Raw genomic sequence first — 21,723 nt, forward strand, 5'->3', positions numbered from 1 at the left:
GCCAAACTATGTGCCAAGTACATACACATATGCAGGCTCTGGTACAAACCACAAACCAGTGGGAGCTGCACTATATGGAAAACTGAAGCACTTTCCATTGAGCACCCAGGATGGGCAGTCATGCCAGTTCAAAGTAGTTCTGATGAAATATTAAATTAATAACCAGGTGGAAATGCTTGCTGTGATGAGGTAGACATTGCTCACTCTCAGATCTGAGGTTGTCTTAATACTGAAAAGTTCATATAATTTAAATAATTAGTCCATGGAAGCTTTCCATGGGAAGAAAAGCTGTCCTAACTAACACATGTCAGCACTAACATCTCCCAGAAGTTGCTGGAATAACACAGCTGACCTAAAAATCTAACTGGCTACAAATCACACTTGTTAGACAGTCAGCAGGTGGTGGTCATGGGGTGGTGCTGCTTCCACTGGAATTGAAGTTCATTTTTAATCAAATTAACAAATTCAAATACAAAAATAACCAAATATATAATTCAAATATAAAAAACAACCAACATTATTTTAAAACTATAAGGTTAATTTAAAATCAGCAACAAAAACATTTGGCTGTGGATTTTTTTTTGTTGTTGAATACACTGGGTATAACTCAGCTTTTGCACTTTCTAAAATGAATTACATATTGTGGTCTGATGCCCTATCAACTGTAACTTGAAATAGCTTTAACAATGTGCACTGTGCATTCAGATGGTTACAATTAACTCTGCGGATAAGTGGTTGCACAATCAGGGTGTGTTAGTCACTGGGAAACATTTTCAGAAACTAAAGTAGCAATGAGATTGTTTAAATCTGAAAAAAAAAGAATTTTCACATGCATCTGGCCCAATTCAAACCCTTGCCTTCAGGCAGTTCAGAAGCTGTTGCTGCTGAGCCATAACAGTTAACATCTTGTGACAATCAAACATTGAACACTTATATGACAACATACAAGACACAAGACATGCTTTTGCCTTTTTTTTTTTAATTGACAAGAGACTTCTCCCATCATCCTGCATAGAAATTTGATTATGATGAGAAGAAGAAAAACTGGGCAAGGCGTACTGCTTGGCCGTAGAAAATAATCTCATCTCATGGAACAACAAAAGGTTCAGTGGAGATGATCCTGGAAGGGAGCTCTGCACTGCAGAGAAGCAACTCCATGGAGGAAACCCAGCACTGAGCTGCTCCTTCACATTCACAGTTGTGACCTCGTTAAGCAACCCCAGCAGGAAGGCTCCAGAGGACATTCATGTTCCTTGAATGATTGTTCAATTAAAATGTCACTCCTGAATAATTTGCCAAGACATAGAGAGAAGGAGAACACCACACAAGCCTTAAATGTGTTACATTGGCATACAGATTTCAACCTTTTGCACTCCTCCTGCAATAGCAGGAAGGAAAAGATTTTTAAGGGCTCATTTAATAGCTTTCTGCATTGATGCACAACATTAAATCCTCTTTTTCTTCTCACCTACCAATCTGGCACTGCTTATTAACAACCCTGTCAAGACCCTATGAGCCCTAAGGTATCACATTACCACAGAAAAGCAGCTGAGGCTGAACACACCTACATTTTCACTGTGTGCTCTGGATGATTTGTTCAGGTCTTAAGGGTTAGAGCTTAGCAAGCCATTGGCAACCAGTAAATGCCATGAAATGAATAATCACTGTACTGTCTAGAGGTAAAAATCTCTACCATGTTATATCCCTGAACAAATCTAAGCAGAGACTATACTGACCCCAGACATTAATTCTTCTTTCAGAGAGGCAGAGGACTTGAGTCAGATTTGACAGAAAACTGAAGCCCCGTGGAAAGCTGGATACTGGCTAGTATGAACAGTCTTTATGCTAGTCTGTGACCATAAAAATACACAACAGGGCCCTGTGGAATCCTCTGAATGCACCAGCCTGTGACCAGTGGAGTTTGCCTGCTGCTCAATGCTGTCAGTCCATGGTTGGATTCAAAACTTGATCAATGATGCCAGAGGGAGTGGTGAGAATGTGAAACTTGATGTCTATTCTAAACCACACAGCACCCTGCACACAGCTGTGCAATCCTGTTGCCTGTTAGAAAAGCTCAGCTCCTACAAAAGTGACTTTTGCTAAAGGCCACACTGTGGCTCCAAATTAGACATGTGCTGGATCAATGGGAAACACTCCTGGTCTCACTACTGTATTTGTGCTGGTTTTGGCTGGGGTAGGCCAAATGGCTACTATGGGGCTGTGTTTTACATTTGGCTGAACACAGTGTTAATTGAGATGTTTTTGTCATTTTTGAGTAGAGCTCACACAGAGCAAAGGCCTCTTTTGCTTTCTGTGCTGCCATGATGGCAAGGCAGTTGGGGGTGCATGGGAAACTGGGAGGAGACACAGCCAGGACAGGTGACTCAAACTGACCAAAGGGATATTCCAGACCATATGGCATCATGCATCAGTATATAAAGTGGGAAGAAGGAAGGGGAGGACATTTGGAGTGATTGTGTTTCACTTTCCAAGTCACCATTACATGTGATGGGGCTCTGCTCTCCTGGAGATGGCTGAACACTTGCCTGCCCATCATGGGAAGCAGTGAATTAATTCCTTGGTGTGCTTTTTGCTTTCCCTACCAAACCATCTTTATCTAAACCCATGAGTTCTCCAGCATTTACCCTTCCAAGTCACCCTCTGATCTCACTGGTGGGGAGTGAGTTAGTGGCTGCAAGGGGCTTGGCTGCTGGCTGGCATTAAACCATGACAGTAATGCAGGGAGGTACGTATCCCTGGAGAGCCAGCACTAATCTCTGACATTCTGCAGTTCCACCAAAAACTGACAGGATGGAAGAGAGAGCAAGGAGAGTTAGAAGAAATTTGAAACTAATGTGAAGGTCTCTTAACTGAATGCTATGTTAAGCAAGATTAGCAGTGCAGGACATGAACACAGCAGTCCAGGAAACTGCTGGCTCTGGGACAATCAGGAAAGCTACTCCCTTGATCTCAAATGAGGGGACACAACATCTCCTCTCCGAGCTCCAGGTAAATGATCTGAGCAGCAGGCACAGCTAAGCACCTCCAGTGCACAGCCAGAAGGGGAACACCAGGATGGCTCACTGATAGCCAGTGTGCCAGGGCAGAGCATGACTGATTTGCCAGCCTGAGGGAGGAAAACAGAGAGAGGCAGAGCTTCACTCTTCCTAATGCAAACTGGGAATTACTGAGAGGCAGGACAGGCTTTTGTAGTCTATTACTACATTTAATAACCATCCATTTTAGTGAACCTATTCATAAGAAGCAGCAGCTAGTTGCCCCCTTAGGTTAAAGAAGGGGAAAAAAATAACCTACAAAGTAGAGTTTATAGAGCAGAAAAATAAGGTCTGTGCTCTCAGCCAGAGGCCTGGCAACATTACTCTTTACCTCAGACATGGAATTTTACCTAATTATAGTGAGGCTGTCAATTACTGAACCTCCATTTGGTTCAGCAGCCTGGACATTTATTTGACCTTGGCTGAAGTGTTTTGTATGTGGATTACTGGGAGTTTTGGTGTGAATTCCTCAAAGAACTGAAAGAACAGAAAGTAAGAGCGGTCCTACCTAAATTTAACATCAGCCATGCTGAGCCAATGAGTTTGGCCAGATGATCTCCAAGGTCTTTTGCAACCTAATTCAATTAATAATTCCAGGATGGGCATAGCTGCAGGTGACTAAGCAACTGACATTACTACTGGAACAAAACCACACACTTCTCATTGACATACCCCACTTATGACACTAGGGAGGATCCAAATTTTTTCTCCTTTCTACTACAAGTAACAGTTGCAAAAAGGGGTTGCTAGAATTTGTCATCTGAGGTCATCCTTAAAAATCTTAACAGTTGCATCTGCTCCAAAACCCTAAGGAAAAACACCCAGACATTCACTAAACTAACGTAGAAATGCTATTTAAAATGTTTGTCCAAGGAACAACTTTGGAACAGAGAGAATTTACCTAGAGCTAAACTAAAGATCTGGACTCCAGAAAAGGTCTGTCCTGTTTAGCCACATAATGCTGAACTAAGCAGAGTTCTTTAAAACTAAGGGCATTTATTTTGTGTGCACCAAGTACTTCCTCTACTGAAAGAAGTTTTAATAATGCTCAGTCAATAGCTACAATGTGTGTTAAGAAACTTCTACCTGCTCTGATGTTCTGCTACAGTCAGCTCAATGACAAATGACACATGAACCAGTAACACAACAAAAGCCAAACATTAAGAATTACTCCGCAAATCTTTCTCTGAATTTTCACTTGCCTCCATACGGGCTTTGTAGAACTCCACATCGTGAAGTTTCTCTTTGCACCGAACCAGCTCCATCTCCAGTCTCTCCACACGGTTTGCCCTCTCTCTCAGGGAATCCAGCTCATCCCTGTAGGCTCGGGCAGAGCGAGCATCTGAGGCAAGGTGCATGTTCTGTGAAGGATAAGCAGGGAGAAAAATCTAAATACTTTTAAGCGTGTACTTGGAACGTTATTTTTTGTATTTACTTACTGATTGTAAGCATAAACAAACAGTATTCCTCTGGTTAAGGAGTAAGAATTCTCCTAGTAGCCAGTAAATTCTTTACAAGACAGAGAGGTTCTTCAGCCTGTTGGACCTCTGACATTACTATGCCTGATGCAGCATGCCTGATGCTGCATAAGCTTCAGGCGCTACTAGGCTATTTGCAAGCTGAACAGATGAGACTGCTCTCACCAGTTAAGTGGGAAGCATAGCACTGCTATGCCACAACCATAATCTTTAAACAGCTTTCTGGACTAAGTTGATTTCCTCATTATAAAACAGGCATAGTAGTAATTTTAGCCTCACATTGAAACAGGCTTTTTTTTTTAATAGGGAAAATTGTCACAATAAAAAGAGCCCATCTCACCTCTTGCTTTATTTTTTGCAGCTCTAGGGTGAGCTGCTCAACTTCATGTTTAGAATCTGCAAGCTGCTCAGACTTCTCTTCCCTGAAAAGGATTAGAAAAATCTTAGTAATTTTTTTTTCTTTCCTAAAACAATATTGATTATATGGACACTGCCAGGAATCTGTAAAGGAAGAGAAAAATCTCCTAACATATTCTTTGTTATGACAGCTTCATCATTTTCTCATGATACTATACACATATCATGGATCCAAATTTGCAACCCTGTTTTTATACTAAGTTTCTGTGTTCAAATCTCATTGGTACACAGGCTGTCATAGATAGCTTCCACTTCAAGTTAAAAAGCAGAGCTAGCAGCTGGTATTTTGAAGGGGGGAAGAGAGAGATGAGACACAAAAAGAAGAATGGAAGTAGCCATCACTCTACATTTAAAGGCCAATTATGAAAGAAGAAAAGATGGAACACACTACTACTTTCCTACTGCTCTGATTTGAAAGGTGTGATTCTGAGAGCTCCTATGGAAGCCAGTGTATTGGAGCCAACAAGCTCCTGCACTTTCAGGATATACAAGACTTAATATGCACGTCTCTCTAGAAGCACAAAATAATGGTGACTTACAGCTCCTGACGGATTCTTCTCAATTTAGCCTTTGTGTCTGCCAGCTCAACTGCAAGGTGCTGCTTTTCTTCATTAGAAAGAGGGTTTGCAGGGTTTGGTGAAGAATCTGGACTTGGTACTTTCAGAGGGCTTGGTGGTTGCTGAGACTGCAGATAATCTCTTTCTTGAGTGAGATCTACAATGACCTGGAAATACAGAAAACTATGTTGTTCCAAGAGATAAATGGTGTATTTATACATTGTTTTAAAAATACCTAAAAATTATTTGGGAAATTACTCATCTGGCATGATACAGAATTCAAGAGACAGCCAGGAGTAAAGGTTTCACAGAAGAGGAAAGGAATCTCCACTATGCTCCAACCACTAAAACATTCCCCTTCCAATGCTCAAAATAAGTAGTCTGTTTCCCTTGAAGAATTCATACAAACCTGTAACAACTAACAGTTTTAACTAACACAATTGCAGTCAAAAGCATGACAGAAGATTAACAGCCTAAAGAAGAGGACAAGGTTTCTCCAGAGATCTGAAGGGAAAGGAATTGATGAATCACAAAACCTAGAGAAGACAATGGAGCCCAATGGCTAGATGCCAATGGAGAGACTAGCAAGCACTGCCTGAATGACTGGACAGGCATGCAGAGACATTTGGTCTCCACTTCATGGAGACACTGCTCAACTGCTCTTTACCAATCATTTCACCACATCTTAGTGCTTACACAACAATCAATGGAAAAGTCAAAATCTTTCTACAAATTTTCAGAGGTGTAGTAGAAAGGTCCAGAAGAAATAGAAACCTAGTGCACAAACAAGACACAAGAGAAGGAATGGAGCCCACAACTGTTGCTTCTCATGAGCTCTGTATGGGAGAGATATGTCCTCATACTTCTGTGCATTCATCTCTCTCATCAATGAGCCTCCTGAGGTGGAAAACCATATTCCTGGAGAGAGACTCTAGTTCTTCTGGGGCCATATCTGGGAGCTCCAGCCACTGCAAGTCAAAGACATTCTCCTGATTGTGAGTCACCTAGGAGTAGGAACAAAAAAGTATGTCTTTCCACTGGTTGAGTTGAAAATTTGTTCACCGTATCTGCATCATCCCCCCATTTCTTCTACCCATAAATTAAAAAACATATTCTTTTTACCAAATCCAGGCTGCAAATAATAAATGCAACTACTGTAACTCTAGCACTACCCAGAAATTTTTGGTATTTCCATTTTTAATAATTATTATGTCTGATTTCTGAAAGATAAATATTATGATCAATGGTATGTGCACTCACATATTAGAAGTGTGCAGCTGTCTTATTGACCCAGAGGTGATTTCCACACAGAGGGGACTAATTAGGGGACTAATCCCACACTGAGCATTACTGAGAAGAACCCCTGATATCAATGCATTTGCAATTTGCAGCTGATACAGCTGGGAGGAGCTATATCAGCTGCAGAAAAACCTCTGGTTGCTGCCAGCAGTGTATCTTTCAACTGCTACCCTACCTAAATTGATTTAATCTGAATCGTTTAGCAGAAACATCAGGCACATCTCTCAAGCTCAGTTAATGACTGTTCCAGCTTTTGTTACAACCATGTGCTTAACTCATCACGATTTCTTTTCTTTCCTAAAAAATGAACTATTTTTTAAATGTTAAGAAAAAAGTTCCTGTCTTAAGACTTTCCCTATTTGTTCCTCAAATTTGAGTGTACCAGGCTTTCTACACCTGCATGCACTGACACCTGGGAACAGTCAGCATATATTCCCAGTGAGGGCCACTTCCACTTGGCTCACCAAAATAAGAAACTTTCTGTATTCTTTAGTAAGTCATGCCTTCTTCTGAAGCCTTAGAAACCCAAGAGTGTTTGTCATTGGATCAAACACCTTTTTACACAGAGCATATGTCCAATTTCACCTCTTCAAGACCATCTAGCTCAGAGGCCACTGTCTGAAGGAAGTCACTAGGCAGGCTGTGTCACCTCCCACAGGGCTTGGGGAATGTGCAGCTTTCTAAGACACACATAGATTTTGTCACTATTGCACATGGATCCTTACAACAACTCCTTCTGCATAACCTATAAGTAGCAAGCAAGGCATTTACCACTGCATCTCTTTAAAAGACCACTGAGCCAAGCAATGATCCCAACACTAATAATTTTCATCTTACAGTTTGAGTGCAGCAGCATATTTAATTTTCTTTTTTGGGAAATTTATGTATCCATTGTGAAACTCCAAGCATTAACAATTTATAGCAAAAAAAATCCTGCTAAGTCAAGGGAGAGAGAGATACAACACCAAAATAGACAATACTAAGAATCCTACCTCTTGAATGTGTGACACAATGGCAGCTTGGGTTTCAATATCCAGTTGTTTTATTCTGTCAATAAACTCTTCTTTTCTTTCACACTGTTAAAAGAAAGCATACCCTGAAACAGTGCTACATACCCTAAAACTTACTGCTTCATTTTTCATTTAAATTTTTAAAAAACACTGAACTCAAACAACCTACATTGCCAATAAAAAACTGTTCAAGATCTACACTTTGTCACACTAGAACGTATAACACTTCACTGCTCCATATGGAACATGAACCAAATTATGCATTAAATTATTTAAACTTTTTAGTCAGTACAATCAAGGCTAAGTTAAATGGCTGATTTTGCTCTTAAAAACAAGTTCAACATGCAATGTCATCAAGAGGTGGGGAAACAGCCAGAGGAAATCATCACAGCTTCATTAATGGAGCTGCACAAATGTAAACCTTCATTTACACTGCGTCATTTAACCTGTCTGCCTTGTTGTTTGCATTTTGTTTGATTTTGGCAATGAAAAGAGATGCATCACTTTAGATACTATTTACATCAACATTCAGTTTTGTTTGTTGGAATAAATCAACATATGCTTTAGATAAAAAACAAGAAACATTCTGGATAAAAATGAGTGACATTTCAGACAAACAGATTTTAGTAAATCTTTTACTTAAGGCTTTAGAAGAGGCAGACATCTGCTATCTCTCTATCTGTGATTGTGCACTAAGAACGTTATTGCCTCCTAGTAACAACACTGCACTGTGAAGAACTTAAGCAGTATTTTAAAGGGTGCTTTTAAACTCATTTACAGTGTCCTTCTGGGCCTGGTTCTGAGACTCAACCATTTATTTCCTTGGGAAGAACCTCAGACCAGCAAATGAGGACTGAGGATGCTCAGCAGCCAAAATAATTCTTTGTGCTGCCATGCAACACTAACATAGGTCAGAGCAGCAATACATAGACAGCTTTACCCTGACATAATTGAGCTGACATAGCTGAGCAGGGTAAGTGTCCCAAGGCAGGGCAAACCCACAAGACAGATCTACAAACAAGGTCAATTATCAGCAAAGGCCTGCCTGCAACAAGGCCATTGTTTACTGCCTCAGAGGTTTGGTGGGCAGAACACTGATTTCTTTATCTGGTAACTGCTGTGCATTTCTCCAGAGTTTGCCATATACATTGTCTCTCTATTTATTTAAACAAATGTCACATCAAGATCCCCACACTAATATACAAAGTATCTATTAATCTGGTCTTTTCAACACATAATATTATATCAAAATATTGTGCAAATAAAATTATGATTCATTAAACAAATGTTTAGACTTGTTAAACTATTTGTTTGGCATTAACATGTACTGTTCCACTTTATATTTTAAAAGAATAAGAAAATAAACCAACAATAATCTTGATATCAAGAACACTGTTCAAAACTTATCTCGTCCCACTGTGCTATGGAAGTTTAAAAGTACACATCCTGTGTCTGATTAAGCACTGGCAACAAATTGAGGCTACTGCTATCACACAATGTGCTTCCTCTCCCCTGCATTTCTTTCCTTCACATACTGTGTTTCTCACAATTTAGCTCATGAGCTGCCTTGAGCTCAAGATTTGTTCATACAGCACTGATCTTTGGGCAGATTTTCTCATTCCAGGAAAAAAAAACAGATTCAAAAAAATCTTAATTTCCATGAATTATCACCTGCACAGCACATCCCAGAACCAACAACAGCAGCTTCTTGATTTCATCCATACTTTTACCTGGAGAGGAAAAAAAGTCATCAGTACATATGTATAACAGATAAGTACTTGCAAGTGATCCTCTCCAAAATACGTGCCTAAAACAAAAAGACCTTTGAACAAGTGCCTGAACAATATATATATATATATATATATATGCCTGTTATAAAGTTACCATATTTTCTATTCAACAGTACAGTCATAGATTAGTTTAAAATCCCAAATCCAGCAAGACATTTTTTCACTTGATATGCTATCCTAACCTATAATTTTCTAGGGCTTTTCTGATCAATACATCACAAAAAAATTACTTTAAATAGTTCAATGCATATGACCAGTACTTGTCTCTTGTGTTGTGATTAATAAGGGTGCAAAAAACACCAGCAAACCACCAACAGCTCTCCCCCTTCCAAAAAACCCCATTAAAATAAAACAAAAACATCATGGGCGAGGCAAAGGAGGGTTACTCACAAAGAACTTGCCCTAAATTCTTCTGTAAAACAGTTGCCAGTCAGACTTCCCAAAGCTGAATACCATTCTGTGCATATGAATTCTCTCTGAGATAGACGTTGCAGCAAATAAGTTCTGCCTGTTGTGCATCAAAGCCTGTTCACACTTTGAAGCTAAACCCCATGTGGTAAGAGGGCAGAGAATGAGGGATGGCTGAGGGACACTGACCATATGCTGGGAGCCCTGGGGAGAGGAGACACAGCCCTGCTGCTGCTGCAGGGAATCCTGCTGTGAGCAGCAGCCCTGCCTGCCATTCCCCACTGTTAGCAGAGGGAAAGCCTCAAGTTCCTCAAGGGGAACGGGTGCAGCTTAGAACCAGCTTGTTTCAACAAAATTTATGTGGATTGTTGGATGGTGAAGGAAATTATCTATGTCAAGGTTAGAGAAAGGGCAAGACAAAGAGGGCAAAAGGAAGGCAAGGAGTTTCAATGAGAAAATAAAACATCTTTACAGAGCTAGGTTCAGGAAAAGCCTGTCCTCATCCATACTGGGGGAAGATGAGGAAAGAGAAACAAAGAAACAAAACAGGCCACATACACATTTCTCTCATCCCTACATATTTGCATTCTTTTTGAGTGTGTAATTGTGGGACTAACATGTCATTTTATACCCTGATTTAATTGGGTACTCAATTGCTCCTATCACTAAATAGATACTAATTTCTGAGTGCAACTGTGCTCCTCCACCAACACCATGCCCTTGTGAGGCTGCCCTGGCAGAAAGTCAGAGGCATGTGCAGGACCCAAGGCCAGGGAAGGGGAGTTAATCTGACTCATCAATTAAGCTGCCACAGCCCCACAGCTGCACAAAGGCACTGACCTAAATTACCACAGGGGCTCTGCCATTCCCACAACCTTGCAAGCCAGCACAGCCACGTGCAGGCAGCTTAGGAAGTAACTTGTTTCCTGATTTCCGGGCACACAAACGTCCTAAACCAGTCTTTAAACATACCTACAAAATTTTCAACAACTTTTACATATGTTCATCTTTATAATGTCTCAAGAATGCCCTACAAAAATCATCAGTAGACTGTATGCATGAACACTACAATTCTCAATATCCAGGTCCTGCATTAGTAACCATTAAGATTTTGCAAGCAGAAATTCTTCTCCTCAATAGAAACAGCCATCTTTAAGACATGCTAGCTCACACTTCACCCTGCAAATATGAGCTTATTCCCCTGCAGAATATTTGAAAACTGGTTTTGAAAGACATATAATCATTCTTACTCTTCTCCCCGTATGCAGCAGCACACAAGGCCTCCTCTTTCCTGAAAAGTTACAATTTAATTTACAAATTCCATTTCAGTCTGTGAAAGTCTGATTGTTCTGTAGGAATCTCAATAACAGAATCTTAAGCATAGACAATGACACAAATCCTTCACCAACAGCAAAAAAAAAAAAAAAAATCTGTTACTTCATGAACAATTCCTTTGAGGGCCCTACTGGGAGACTATTACTTTGGTCAGAAGGTATTTTTTAAAGAAACTGAGTTCTCAGTAATTTCAGCACTGAGTTTCATTCTACATCAGCTTTGAAGCAATACAGACCAGGTACTAAATACAGAGCATGCCTGTGGGATACAAAATCCAGTCATTAAGTTATGGAGACCAAGCGATGTGAGCATGTCTCTCATTGACCTAAACTTACTGAGGCAGAACATCTCCATGGAGAGATTGAAGGAGTCAGACTGCTTGCTCTGGATCATGCCAGACACAAGATCTAACCCTTGGGTGCTCTGGGCACCTTCATCTGTCAACCATAAATTCCAATGTGTGCACCACAGCATCCCAATTCTCCTTGGGGTGAGCACAATGACATGAAATTACTCTTTTTAGGAAACACCAGGGCAACTTCCCAACTGTGACAGCACCTATACCATCCTAAAGACAAGTGAGCTACTTAAAGCCATTCAAACCACATCCTACCTCTCTGCACCAAGGCTCTGCTATTTTCTCAGTGAGGTAAAGATGGGCATTGGTGTTGCTGCATGACCCTGTGATGTGAAACACCTTTGGCTATTACAGCAAAGTAACTTACCAAGGTCAGCCCTGGTACCCCAACAGGGACTGACCTTGCCTGGAAATAGTGAAGTCACTTTGAGTGAGACCTTACCCCACTCCAGTCCTCCCATGAGGAAGTGAAGTGGAGGCAGACATGGCAATCCATAGCAGGGATGGACAATCTGGAAAGCTTGGACAAGCTCTTTTATAGAAAAGAGTGAGAAGTTAAGACTTGAGATTATCATTAATTACTAGTTTCTTAATGCTTTAAACAGAGCATTTGGCAGTCTGCTCTCTCTCCCCTGGCAGCTTGCAGAGAAAATTTAGCAGTCAGGATTATTCCAAGGTCTCCTTTTCAATAAATTTTTCTATGCTTGCAGACAAGCTACATCATGTAATAAAAGTGAGTCTGTACTACCCACTAGAAGCACTTCTAAGGCCACACAAGTGTTTCAGAAGATCATGTGTGATTGAAAGTTCCATTCCTTGGGCTTTCATTCAGAAGTTGTTTCCCATGGGGAGGAGACAGTTTGTTGACATAAAGGCACTCCCAGATCACTCATTCTCAAGCTAGGTTTGAAGGACATTTTAAAGCCTTGTAGAATAACACTATTTACAGAAGATTGTTAGCAAAAACAGGGTACGAGTATGAAAAACCTCTCTACCAACCTAAAGTGCTTCAGAGAGAGTTTTCAATTAAACTTCAAAACAAGCCAGGAAGGAATTAATTACTCCTCTGCCCTTTCATCTCACCCACAGGAGAGCTGAGCTACCACACACTTGAGTGGAATGCCCAGGTTGACAAAGTGAGTCAGAAGTACTTCTAGGAGTACTACAGAGTGCTGGAGTGAAGTTCTACATTCCAGACAGTGCCTCTGTCCTACAATGAATGCTAAAGAAAGGCAAGTGACCTTCATCCCTGATTCAATCATGCCTTCTAAACAGTTCTCATATTTTTCAAAAAGCTTGATTTGTGCCTATTTATAAGATGGTAAAGTTCCTTGTGCAATCTCATAAGCAGGAATGTGCTGTCTCCCCTGTGCTGGCTCGCTGGGATGCCACAAATCCTTCCCAGACAGCTGGGAAGAAAGTCTGCTGAGTGTCCTCATGCTTATCAGCTGATCTTACCAAGACACTGTCCTCCTGAGACCTGGGACACAAACATTTCAGTCTAGGGTAGTTCCTTGCAGAGAGGTATCCACAAGAAAAACGGACAAGAGTCAAACTATCTCTTAAACAGAAAAGTGCTAATTAAGAAATAAACATTTTTTTATTATTATTCCTTTTCTTAAAATTCCAGGGCAGATCTCTCAGGCCCCGTGTTTGTGCTGCAAGGGAGCCAGCCAGGCACCTGGAGCATTTGCAGAAAGCCCATCTGCTCCCAGCCATGAGAGAGGGCCAGCAGGTTTCCTGGAAAATAAAGGCAGGGAAAGCCCAGACACCACTTGTGCAGCCTGGGAGCCTCCCTGTGCCAGAGCCAGAAGATCCCTCTGCTCTCATGGGGCTGGAGGCTGGGAAACAGATGGCAGCACTCAGGGAGAAGGCGGGCACAAGGATTAGGAGATGCAACAACAAAAACAGGAGGATCAAGGTACAGAGAGAACACAAACAATGATAAAAATGGGGGGGGATAGGAAGATAATCAGAGGAAATAGGAACAAGAGGGTCTGAGTAAGTGCAATTTTGGGCATGTGCTTCCAGTTTCTCCATATTTCTACTCTGATGTTACTCCATCCAGCACAGGAAAGGGAGTGCCACACATACAGCTGGAGGGTGTGCAGAGAATGTGGGGAGGGTGAAATATGCAAGTGCTGTTTTTCCCCACTCCAGCAAGATTCTCAGTGAGAAAAGTTTGAATGCTAAATTTACACTATTGAGGCAGTGTTTTGTTATAAACGTGGTATTTTATGAACCGTTGTGCCTCTGGAGGACTGTGAAACAAAATGAGGAAGGAAACCATACATGAAACATACCCAAGTGAGAGTAGACTTTTACAATTTTAATGAAAACTAGATTTCTATAGGCACTTGTTAGCAGGGACTTCGGGGTCCTCCCATTCACAAACTTAACATGTGATTTGAAAAGCGTATATAAATAGCAAAGTTGTCTGAAGGGACAGAAATGAGACTATTTTAGGCAAGTAAAACCTCATTTCCATCCTTGATCTTAAACAAGCTAAAATCTCTCTACCCTCATGATTATGTCTGTTCCAAAAGATTAACTGCCATACATTTCCAAGTACACTCACTAGCTGTGTAAAACTAAGAATGTCTAGAAATGGAGAAATTTTAAAATGCATCAAAATGGAGGTTCCCAACCATTACTGATATATTCCCCATGTGGCCACATGAATGAGTGGCCATTTATAAGGCATGCTAAAACCAGACATAATATGAAAAAGTGATTACAGTAATGTCATAGATGATAAGTAGGCTGATGATTCTCTTATTGAACACAGGGGGATTTGTGGTGCAGTAATGAATTGAAAAAGCTGTTCAGCAAGAAAAAGAATTGAGAAGAGACAGAAACTCAAAAGAGGAAATTTAATGGTAATAGCTGTCTACCACACAGTGCAGTGAAGAGAATAAATCCTCTGACATCAGCTGCATCATTCTGCAAGTCAAATTCCTGGGAAAATTTTTTAAATCCTTTAATTAAACTTCCAAGTTTATTTTTAGCTCCCTATATTCTAGAGTCAAGCCTTCATCTTCTAACAAATATTTCTGCTATTTTTATGCTCTTAGACAAATAAAGTAGGCAAATTTGCCATGACCTGGAACTGTTTAGAGGACATGAAAGCAAGTAAATAAAGCTCATAAACCCAGCAGACATGTACCTTTTCCTATGCAAAAGCCCAAGTGCTACTGCATTTTTTGTAATGGTAGTTCTGTTTTTCCAATAATCTCATGTTCAAAGCAGAGCTGCAGAAGCCCTCAGCAGTCCCAACTGGTGAGTGCCAAATGGAAGCTAAATAGCAAGAACAGCATTCACAGCCTCAGAGCTGTTCAGTTTATCATTTAATGCCTGTAACACCCTTTTGGCTGTATTTTAGAAGGCAAAAGTAAAATTCCTGAAAAGCATGCATAACAAAACATCACATGGGCTTGTTACAAGAAATAAGTCACTGAAATTGTACACAGTGCATCACATCTAATGGCTCTCTGGTCTTGGACCTGTGGAGACAATACAGTCACTAAGAGCCTTCCCAGCTGAAACAGTACAAAGCAATACTGGATTTGTTCCAGGAATGTGACCGTGGAATTGATTCTTCTTCCTCTGATCAAGAGGGACCTTTCAGTGAGATAACTTAGCTACAGGATGAGGAAGGCAAAACTGGGGTTTCATCACTGCCTCACTAAGAGAGAGAGAATATCTTTGTTTTCCTTGTTTTTCCCCTCCCAAGTGTTCCTGCCTTCCTCTGACTCCTCTCTGCACAGACAGTAACCAAGACATCATCACCTGGTGATCACTCACACTGCTCATCACAGCCTATTCCTCCATTCAGCTTTTTGCATCAGCTTTACTGCCTCTGCCTCAGCCATCTCATTCCTGTTCCCCCTTTCTGAGCTTCCCATCAACTCTCAGCCAGGTTCTTCCTGAGGGAAGTTCCAGTTCTCCACTTCTCTAACCATTTCCCCTGCACATCTTACCAGTGAATGCCTGACCAACACTAAAATTAAGATGAGCTTTTCAGACACTCTCCTCCTTAAGTACATTCTTTAAAGCACATACATCTGGAGTCTTCCTTTGCTCACCACCTAGTCTGTTGTGTCTAAGCTGGGACTGGTTCTCCACAATTGTTATATAATATGACAGGAAATTTGGGTTTTTTTGGTACACATAACCTACCAGTTTTAGACATTACAATCCAGAAGTTACACTTTTATATTTTTTAATCCTTTCTTCTCATGTTCTGTCCAAATAAAGCCAGTGGTAAGTCAGCAATGGGGAAAATCAATTTTGAAAGATCACATTAAAAATAAAACCAAACACACCCCCCTAAAAAAAAAAAACCAAAACAAAAAAACAAACAAACAAAAAAAAAAAAAAACACAAAAAAACCAAACAAAAAAACAACCCCAAACCACCACTCTTTAAAAGATCTCAGAAAGAGAAGAAACGTTTTTGGTTGTAATTAAAGAATCTAGAAGACAGCAACACATGTATGACCAAGTGTCTTCCCTACAAGAGACACAGGTACTTTCCTCAAAGAGAGATCTGAGGTGCTGACAAAAGCCAGCAGGCCAATGATAGCAAATTATAGCTGAATACAGGACAGCTTTCAAATGTGCATTTTCCCAGGAACCAAAACTGTATTTACCACATTATGAGTCTCCTGCCAGCTGTCACTCAGGAATGGCTGTGACAAGAAACCAGCCAGCCTTTCCCACTGACATTAGCCAGCAGAGATACTGCCTTGCTGGCCCAGACACTTTATTCAGAAGCACTCCTGATGCTAAGGAGCCCACTGCCCTTATGATGGACAAGAACAAAGCTCCTGTCTTTTGACTTTCTTCCTTCCCCATAACAGTAGCCTGTACAGCCCAATTAACTCTTGATGAAGAAGTGGATTTTTTACTCTCAGTTTGATTTTAACACAGAAGTGCCAAGACTATGAGATTCAGTGATTCAACATTGGCTAATATTCTTTTCTGACAAATGCTTTTCTGTACATATGCACTTGTCAGCTCCTAAGAGCAGCAAAATAGAATCTTCTGCCAAGGTTTCTGCCATTTGTTTATTCTGGAGATGCTAATTAGCATGTGATTCCCCATCAGTGCTGACAGGGTTCATTCAGTTTACCTTCTTTGGTAAAAACAAATACAATGTCCTTGGCACTAGCACTGGACTTAGGGAGAGATAGAATGGGCATGGAAAAAGAGAAAAAAAGTAAGAAACACAGCAACAAAACTTTCCATTTCAGATAAGCGTTTCAAAGAAGTCAACTCAATTTTCAGGTTAAATGGCTTTCTTTTGTCTCACCAAAAGCACTGGACTCTGGACATGAACTTACTGGCTTCCACCCTACTTCTGATGTGATGCTTTGTGCAACAGATATCACTGTCTAAACAACATGGTCAGACAAAAATGTTTTTCTTTTTGTCCATTCTCTTCCTCACTTCTTCCTGGTTTTTTCATGTATGTATTTTTCTTTCCATTCTCATTTATATTTCTTCTCACATGTCATTTGCAACAGTTCCTTCACACCTTATGGCAATTCTGCAAGACTCTGGTGTGTGCATATAGCAAGAACTAAACTCATTATACAGGCACATAGAACACCTGGAGGACAACACATCTTTGTGCTACAGCAGACTGCATCCTGGGCCACTTGCAGTAAGGGGTGAAGAGACACAACTTTCAAACAAACAAACAGCTGCTCTTCTGGCTTTGGCAAGAACTCACTCATCACACCTACATATGCATCATGCAAATGCACATGTATATTTAAATGTACAGGTATATAAATACCTCAGTGTTACATCCTAGATACATAAAGTTATGAGATTCAGAGATGCTCAAATACTTGTAGTTTGCCTACAAATACATACAATTTACTAAAAATCATGTTTGCATTATGGCCTGCTTAGGAGACTGGTTGCCAGAGTCCCTTAGGAGCAACTCTCAGTCCAAAAAATTAAATTCAGCTGGTGGCCAATCACAAGTGGGATTCTCCAGTGCCCAGTATTGAGGCCAGTCCTGTTTAATGTCTTTATCAATGATCTGGACAAGGGAATCAAGGCCACCATCAGTCAGTTTGCAGATGGCACCAAACTGGGTGGGAGTGTTGATCTGCTGGAGGGCAGAAAGGCTCTGCAGAGGGATCTGGACAGGCTGGATCCATGGGCTGAGGCCAGTGGTATGAGGTTCCAAGCAGTAAAGGTCCTGCCCTTGGATCAACAGCAATCCCAGGCATTGCTACAGGATGGGGACAGAGTGGTTAAAAGTGGCCCTTGTGCAAAAGGACCTGGGGGTGCCCTCTGACAGCAGCTGAACATGAGCCAGCTGTACCCAGGTGGCCAAGAAGGCCAATGGCATCCTGGCCTGTGCCAGCAATGGTGTGGCCAGCAGAGCCAGGGCAGGGATTGTCCCCCTGTACTTGTACACCACCTTGGCCCTGCTGAGGCCACACCTCAAATCCTGTGTTCAGTTCTGGGCCCCTCACCACAAGAAAGACATTGAGGGGCTGAAGTGTGTCCAGACAAGGGCAATGGAGCTGGGGAAGGGTCTGGAGCATTAGTCTGACACAGAGCTGCTGAGGGAGCTGGGGGTGTTTAGCCTGGAGAAAAGGAAGCTCTGAGGGACATTATTGCTCTCTACAACTACCTGAAAGGATGTTGTAGCAAGGTGGGGGTTGGTTTCTTCTCCCATATAACAACCAATAGGTCAAGAGGAAATGGCCTCAAGTTGCACCAGGGGAGGCTTAAGAATACTCTTATGGATACTAGGAAAAATTCCTAACTGAAACAGTGGTCAAGGATTGGAACAGGATGCCTGGGGAAGTGGTTGAGTCACCATCACTGGAAGTATTTGAAAGACACATTTGTGGTGCTTAGGGACATAGTTTAGTGTTAAGGGCTGGACTCTTTAAAGCGTTTTCCTACTAAATTAGAACAGAATTACAGCATTGTTTAGGAAGACAAAAAAACCCCAAAAAACCAGACTTTATTTAGTATTACAGAGGAGGAGGACGGAGAACTCAACCCAATGAACTACTCACCAGAAAGAGGATCTTTGCCAATCATTAAAACATTTGGTAAATTCATTACAATCAGCTGCTGAAGGACCTCCTAAACAAAAGAGAACAACAGACAAACTTCAGTGTGAAGGAATCCAAATCAATCCCACCACAAAGAATACAAAGCTCCATCAGTTACAAAGCTTTTAACATACTGCTAGGTCAGAGGTCACAAAAGGAAGCCCCACTTGAGAGAAGCATCACTATTTGAAGATAGCATCAGGTTGCACAGCTAACATACACTAATCACTTCTTTTAACAATGGCTAATATGGAACTTAAAGGGTCCCATGGCACTAATCAGGATAAATGCATGACCATGCCAGGCACACCAATCATTCATGCCTCTACCCCAGGCATGACCTGTATTCATCTGATGTGCAGCATACAGCTGCTGCCATGGTTCAGGGCATACAAATGCAGCTGGTTCAAACATACCTAAGCCACTCTGTGAAGTCTGAGTAACTCAAATAATTGCTGAAATTATTTCATGGGTCTGAAAATTTAAGGATGGGCTGGGGAAGTGGGTGTAGGGAAAAGCACTTGACCAGGCATCTGGCACTGCCCAGAGAAGCTGGATATAAAGTTCTAGATTTATTTGCATTGTTTTTAATCAGGAGTAAAACAGAATTAAATTATGTTCATTACATACTTAAGGGTCATTTTATTTTGGGGGAGATGATAGAAAGGGGATGTACATCAGGTTCAACATTTTAATGATCATCTGTCTGAAGCTGCTCTGAAATCACAGAATGGCTTAAAGGGGGAAGAAAGGCTACAAGCCCTGGGGCAGGCAAAATGTTTGAAGTTGTTCAAATAAATACATTGCAAAAGGGATTCTGTACAGTAATACAATCAGCCATGCAGCCCAGAAACAAAGAGGAGAGCAGTACAGTTGTTAGCTTTGACTTGCAGTTTCCAGCACCCCCACTTGTGATGATCTGGATAAAACATTTTGCTGGTGGGTTTTTATTTCACATAAAAAGATGGGGAGGAAAACAGTTGTATTACTGAAACACTGTGCTGGGATTCAGGAAACAAAAGCTCACAGATACAACTCAACCAAATGTTTGGCAGGTGCCTTTTTCCGGCTTGTCTCCACTTCCCAGACTACCCCCAGGCCAGTGGAAGGGCACATGCATTGATACTTGCAAAGCATTCAGACCAGGGGGAAAAGCACCACAGCGCAGCAAAGTAACACACTTCCTGAAACAATCACCCATTCACCCAGACACTTCCCCTCCCCGCTACCTATTGTTATTTCTCTGCTTTTAAAGTTATACCACAGGAGGAAAATTAAGCCTGATTGAAGGAGGAAATAATTCAGAGAGCCTGCAGCCTTTGATAAGCAATCAGAGTGCATATTTTAAAAAATGTTTTGGACAGAACACATTTCATTTTTTTCTTCTGATCCATACCAAAACACACTCCTTGTTGGAAAAAGTAGAAATATCTGTGTCACAGCTAATAGGATTTCTGGAGCTGTTAAGGAAAAAGATTCTATAGTCCTTTATGTAATGTGAAGCTTGGCTACCGCAGACCAAACATTCACTGAGTCATTAGCCAAATGCATTTTCTATTTTGGGCATTTGAGACACATTAAACAAACTTTGTTTACTGTAACAGGTGCAAAATCTATTGGATGTAAGAACACATGGCTGGACTGCAACATGTGCTATGACAACACAGCATGGCACTGAGGCTTTAAACAAAAAAAATCAGACTTTGCATATATTGAAGTATTGAGCTTTAACCAGCAATTTCCATGGCAAAAAAGAGAAAGAATTCTGCTTCCAGTCACCCAGCACGTGGAGCAGCACTGAGGCAGGAATGCATAAGGAATTTGCATTGTCTTTGTGTAACCATCAGATCGCTAGCTTTTTAACTAAAGACATTACTGCTAACCTTTATGCTGTTAACATTCCCATGAGCTCCTCCCGCAAAATTATTTGAGTATACCACCCGACACAACCATGACTGAACTCTCTCGTAATTGTCTGAGCTCAGTATCTTCTGGCAAGAATCTGACAGTCACTGAATAGAAGCTGAAATGGCCCCAAGCCTGGAAGAGTGATTTGTTAATTCAGATTGAAAGATTCTGATTGTTGCAAGAGGTGATACTCTGACCTGTTTATTTTTAAAGTAAAATATTTAAACAGATAATTATCTGTATTACTCTAAAAGCTTCTGCCTTCAGATTAGGGCCTGTGATGATAACACCTAACTTACAGTGCAGCTCACCAGCAGAGCTCAACACTTTATAAAGGAAGGTCAATGCCCCTGCTCTTCATTTTCAAGCTCAGGAAAGCAAGTGAGAAAAACAGAGTTACTTGAGTTTAATAAACTATCATCTGTGAACCAATCATCCACTCACACAACCACAAGCATGAGATAAAACATGTCAAGGGAAAGCTCCACACTGATGAATTTAGCTCAGATTTTGTCCAGACTGAAATCCCAGAAAGTTAGTGAAACTCAGCTGATACTCAGTGACTGACAGGGATAATGTGACCATGTGTCAGATTGATTGCCCAAAATCCCACATCTGGAAATAGAACTAACATCGTCCTCACCTAAAAGCAAATCAGGAATTCTTCAACTTCTATAATTTATCAATGTTTTCTTGTTTTCCTTCTCTGAAGCAGCAATAACACAGATTATTACACAATAAAAACATTTTACACAAGTAAAATGCTGTGCTTCAGCCTGGCCTCTCAGCTCCCCTCAGATCTTATCATTCCTCCTTGAAGACCACATGAAGCCAAACTCTGGCTTCAGGCAGGGAGCTGGGCTGTTTCCAGCCTGTGAGCTGGCACTAAGAGCCAAAGGGCCCCGTGGACCCAACCATCTCCCAGGATGCAGCTACTCTGGGCATTGGCTTAACCTGGACAAAAAAAGAAATAGGAGATAAAATGACCCATTTCCCCACAGGAGCAGCAAGCTGCAT

The 21,723-nt window shown here is 41.1% G+C and overlaps 1 protein-coding gene across 1 annotated transcript in view; it reads right to left on the reverse strand.

The window, feature by feature from the left end:
• CCDC88C (coiled-coil domain containing 88C) overlaps positions 1-21,723 on the reverse strand; it is a 96,568-nt gene that overhangs the window by 39,924 nt on the left and 34,921 nt on the right. Inside the window, exons 4-10 of the mRNA XM_066551852.1 lie at positions 18,760-18,829; positions 9,489-9,547; positions 7,800-7,883; positions 6,372-6,512; positions 5,491-5,675; positions 4,875-4,956; positions 4,259-4,417 (exon numbers count right to left, since the gene is read on the reverse strand). Coding sequence (XP_066407949.1) covers positions 4,259-4,417; positions 4,875-4,956; positions 5,491-5,675; positions 6,372-6,512; positions 7,800-7,883; positions 9,489-9,547; positions 18,760-18,829 — 780 coding nt within the window. The remainder of the gene's footprint in view (positions 1-4,258; positions 4,418-4,874; positions 4,957-5,490; positions 5,676-6,371; positions 6,513-7,799; positions 7,884-9,488; positions 9,548-18,759; positions 18,830-21,723) is intronic.

The sequence above is a fragment of the Molothrus aeneus genome, chromosome 6 (genome assembly GCF_037042795.1).
Source record: "Molothrus aeneus isolate 106 chromosome 6, BPBGC_Maene_1.0, whole genome shotgun sequence".
Lineage (NCBI taxonomy): Eukaryota > Metazoa > Chordata > Aves > Passeriformes > Icteridae > Molothrus > Molothrus aeneus.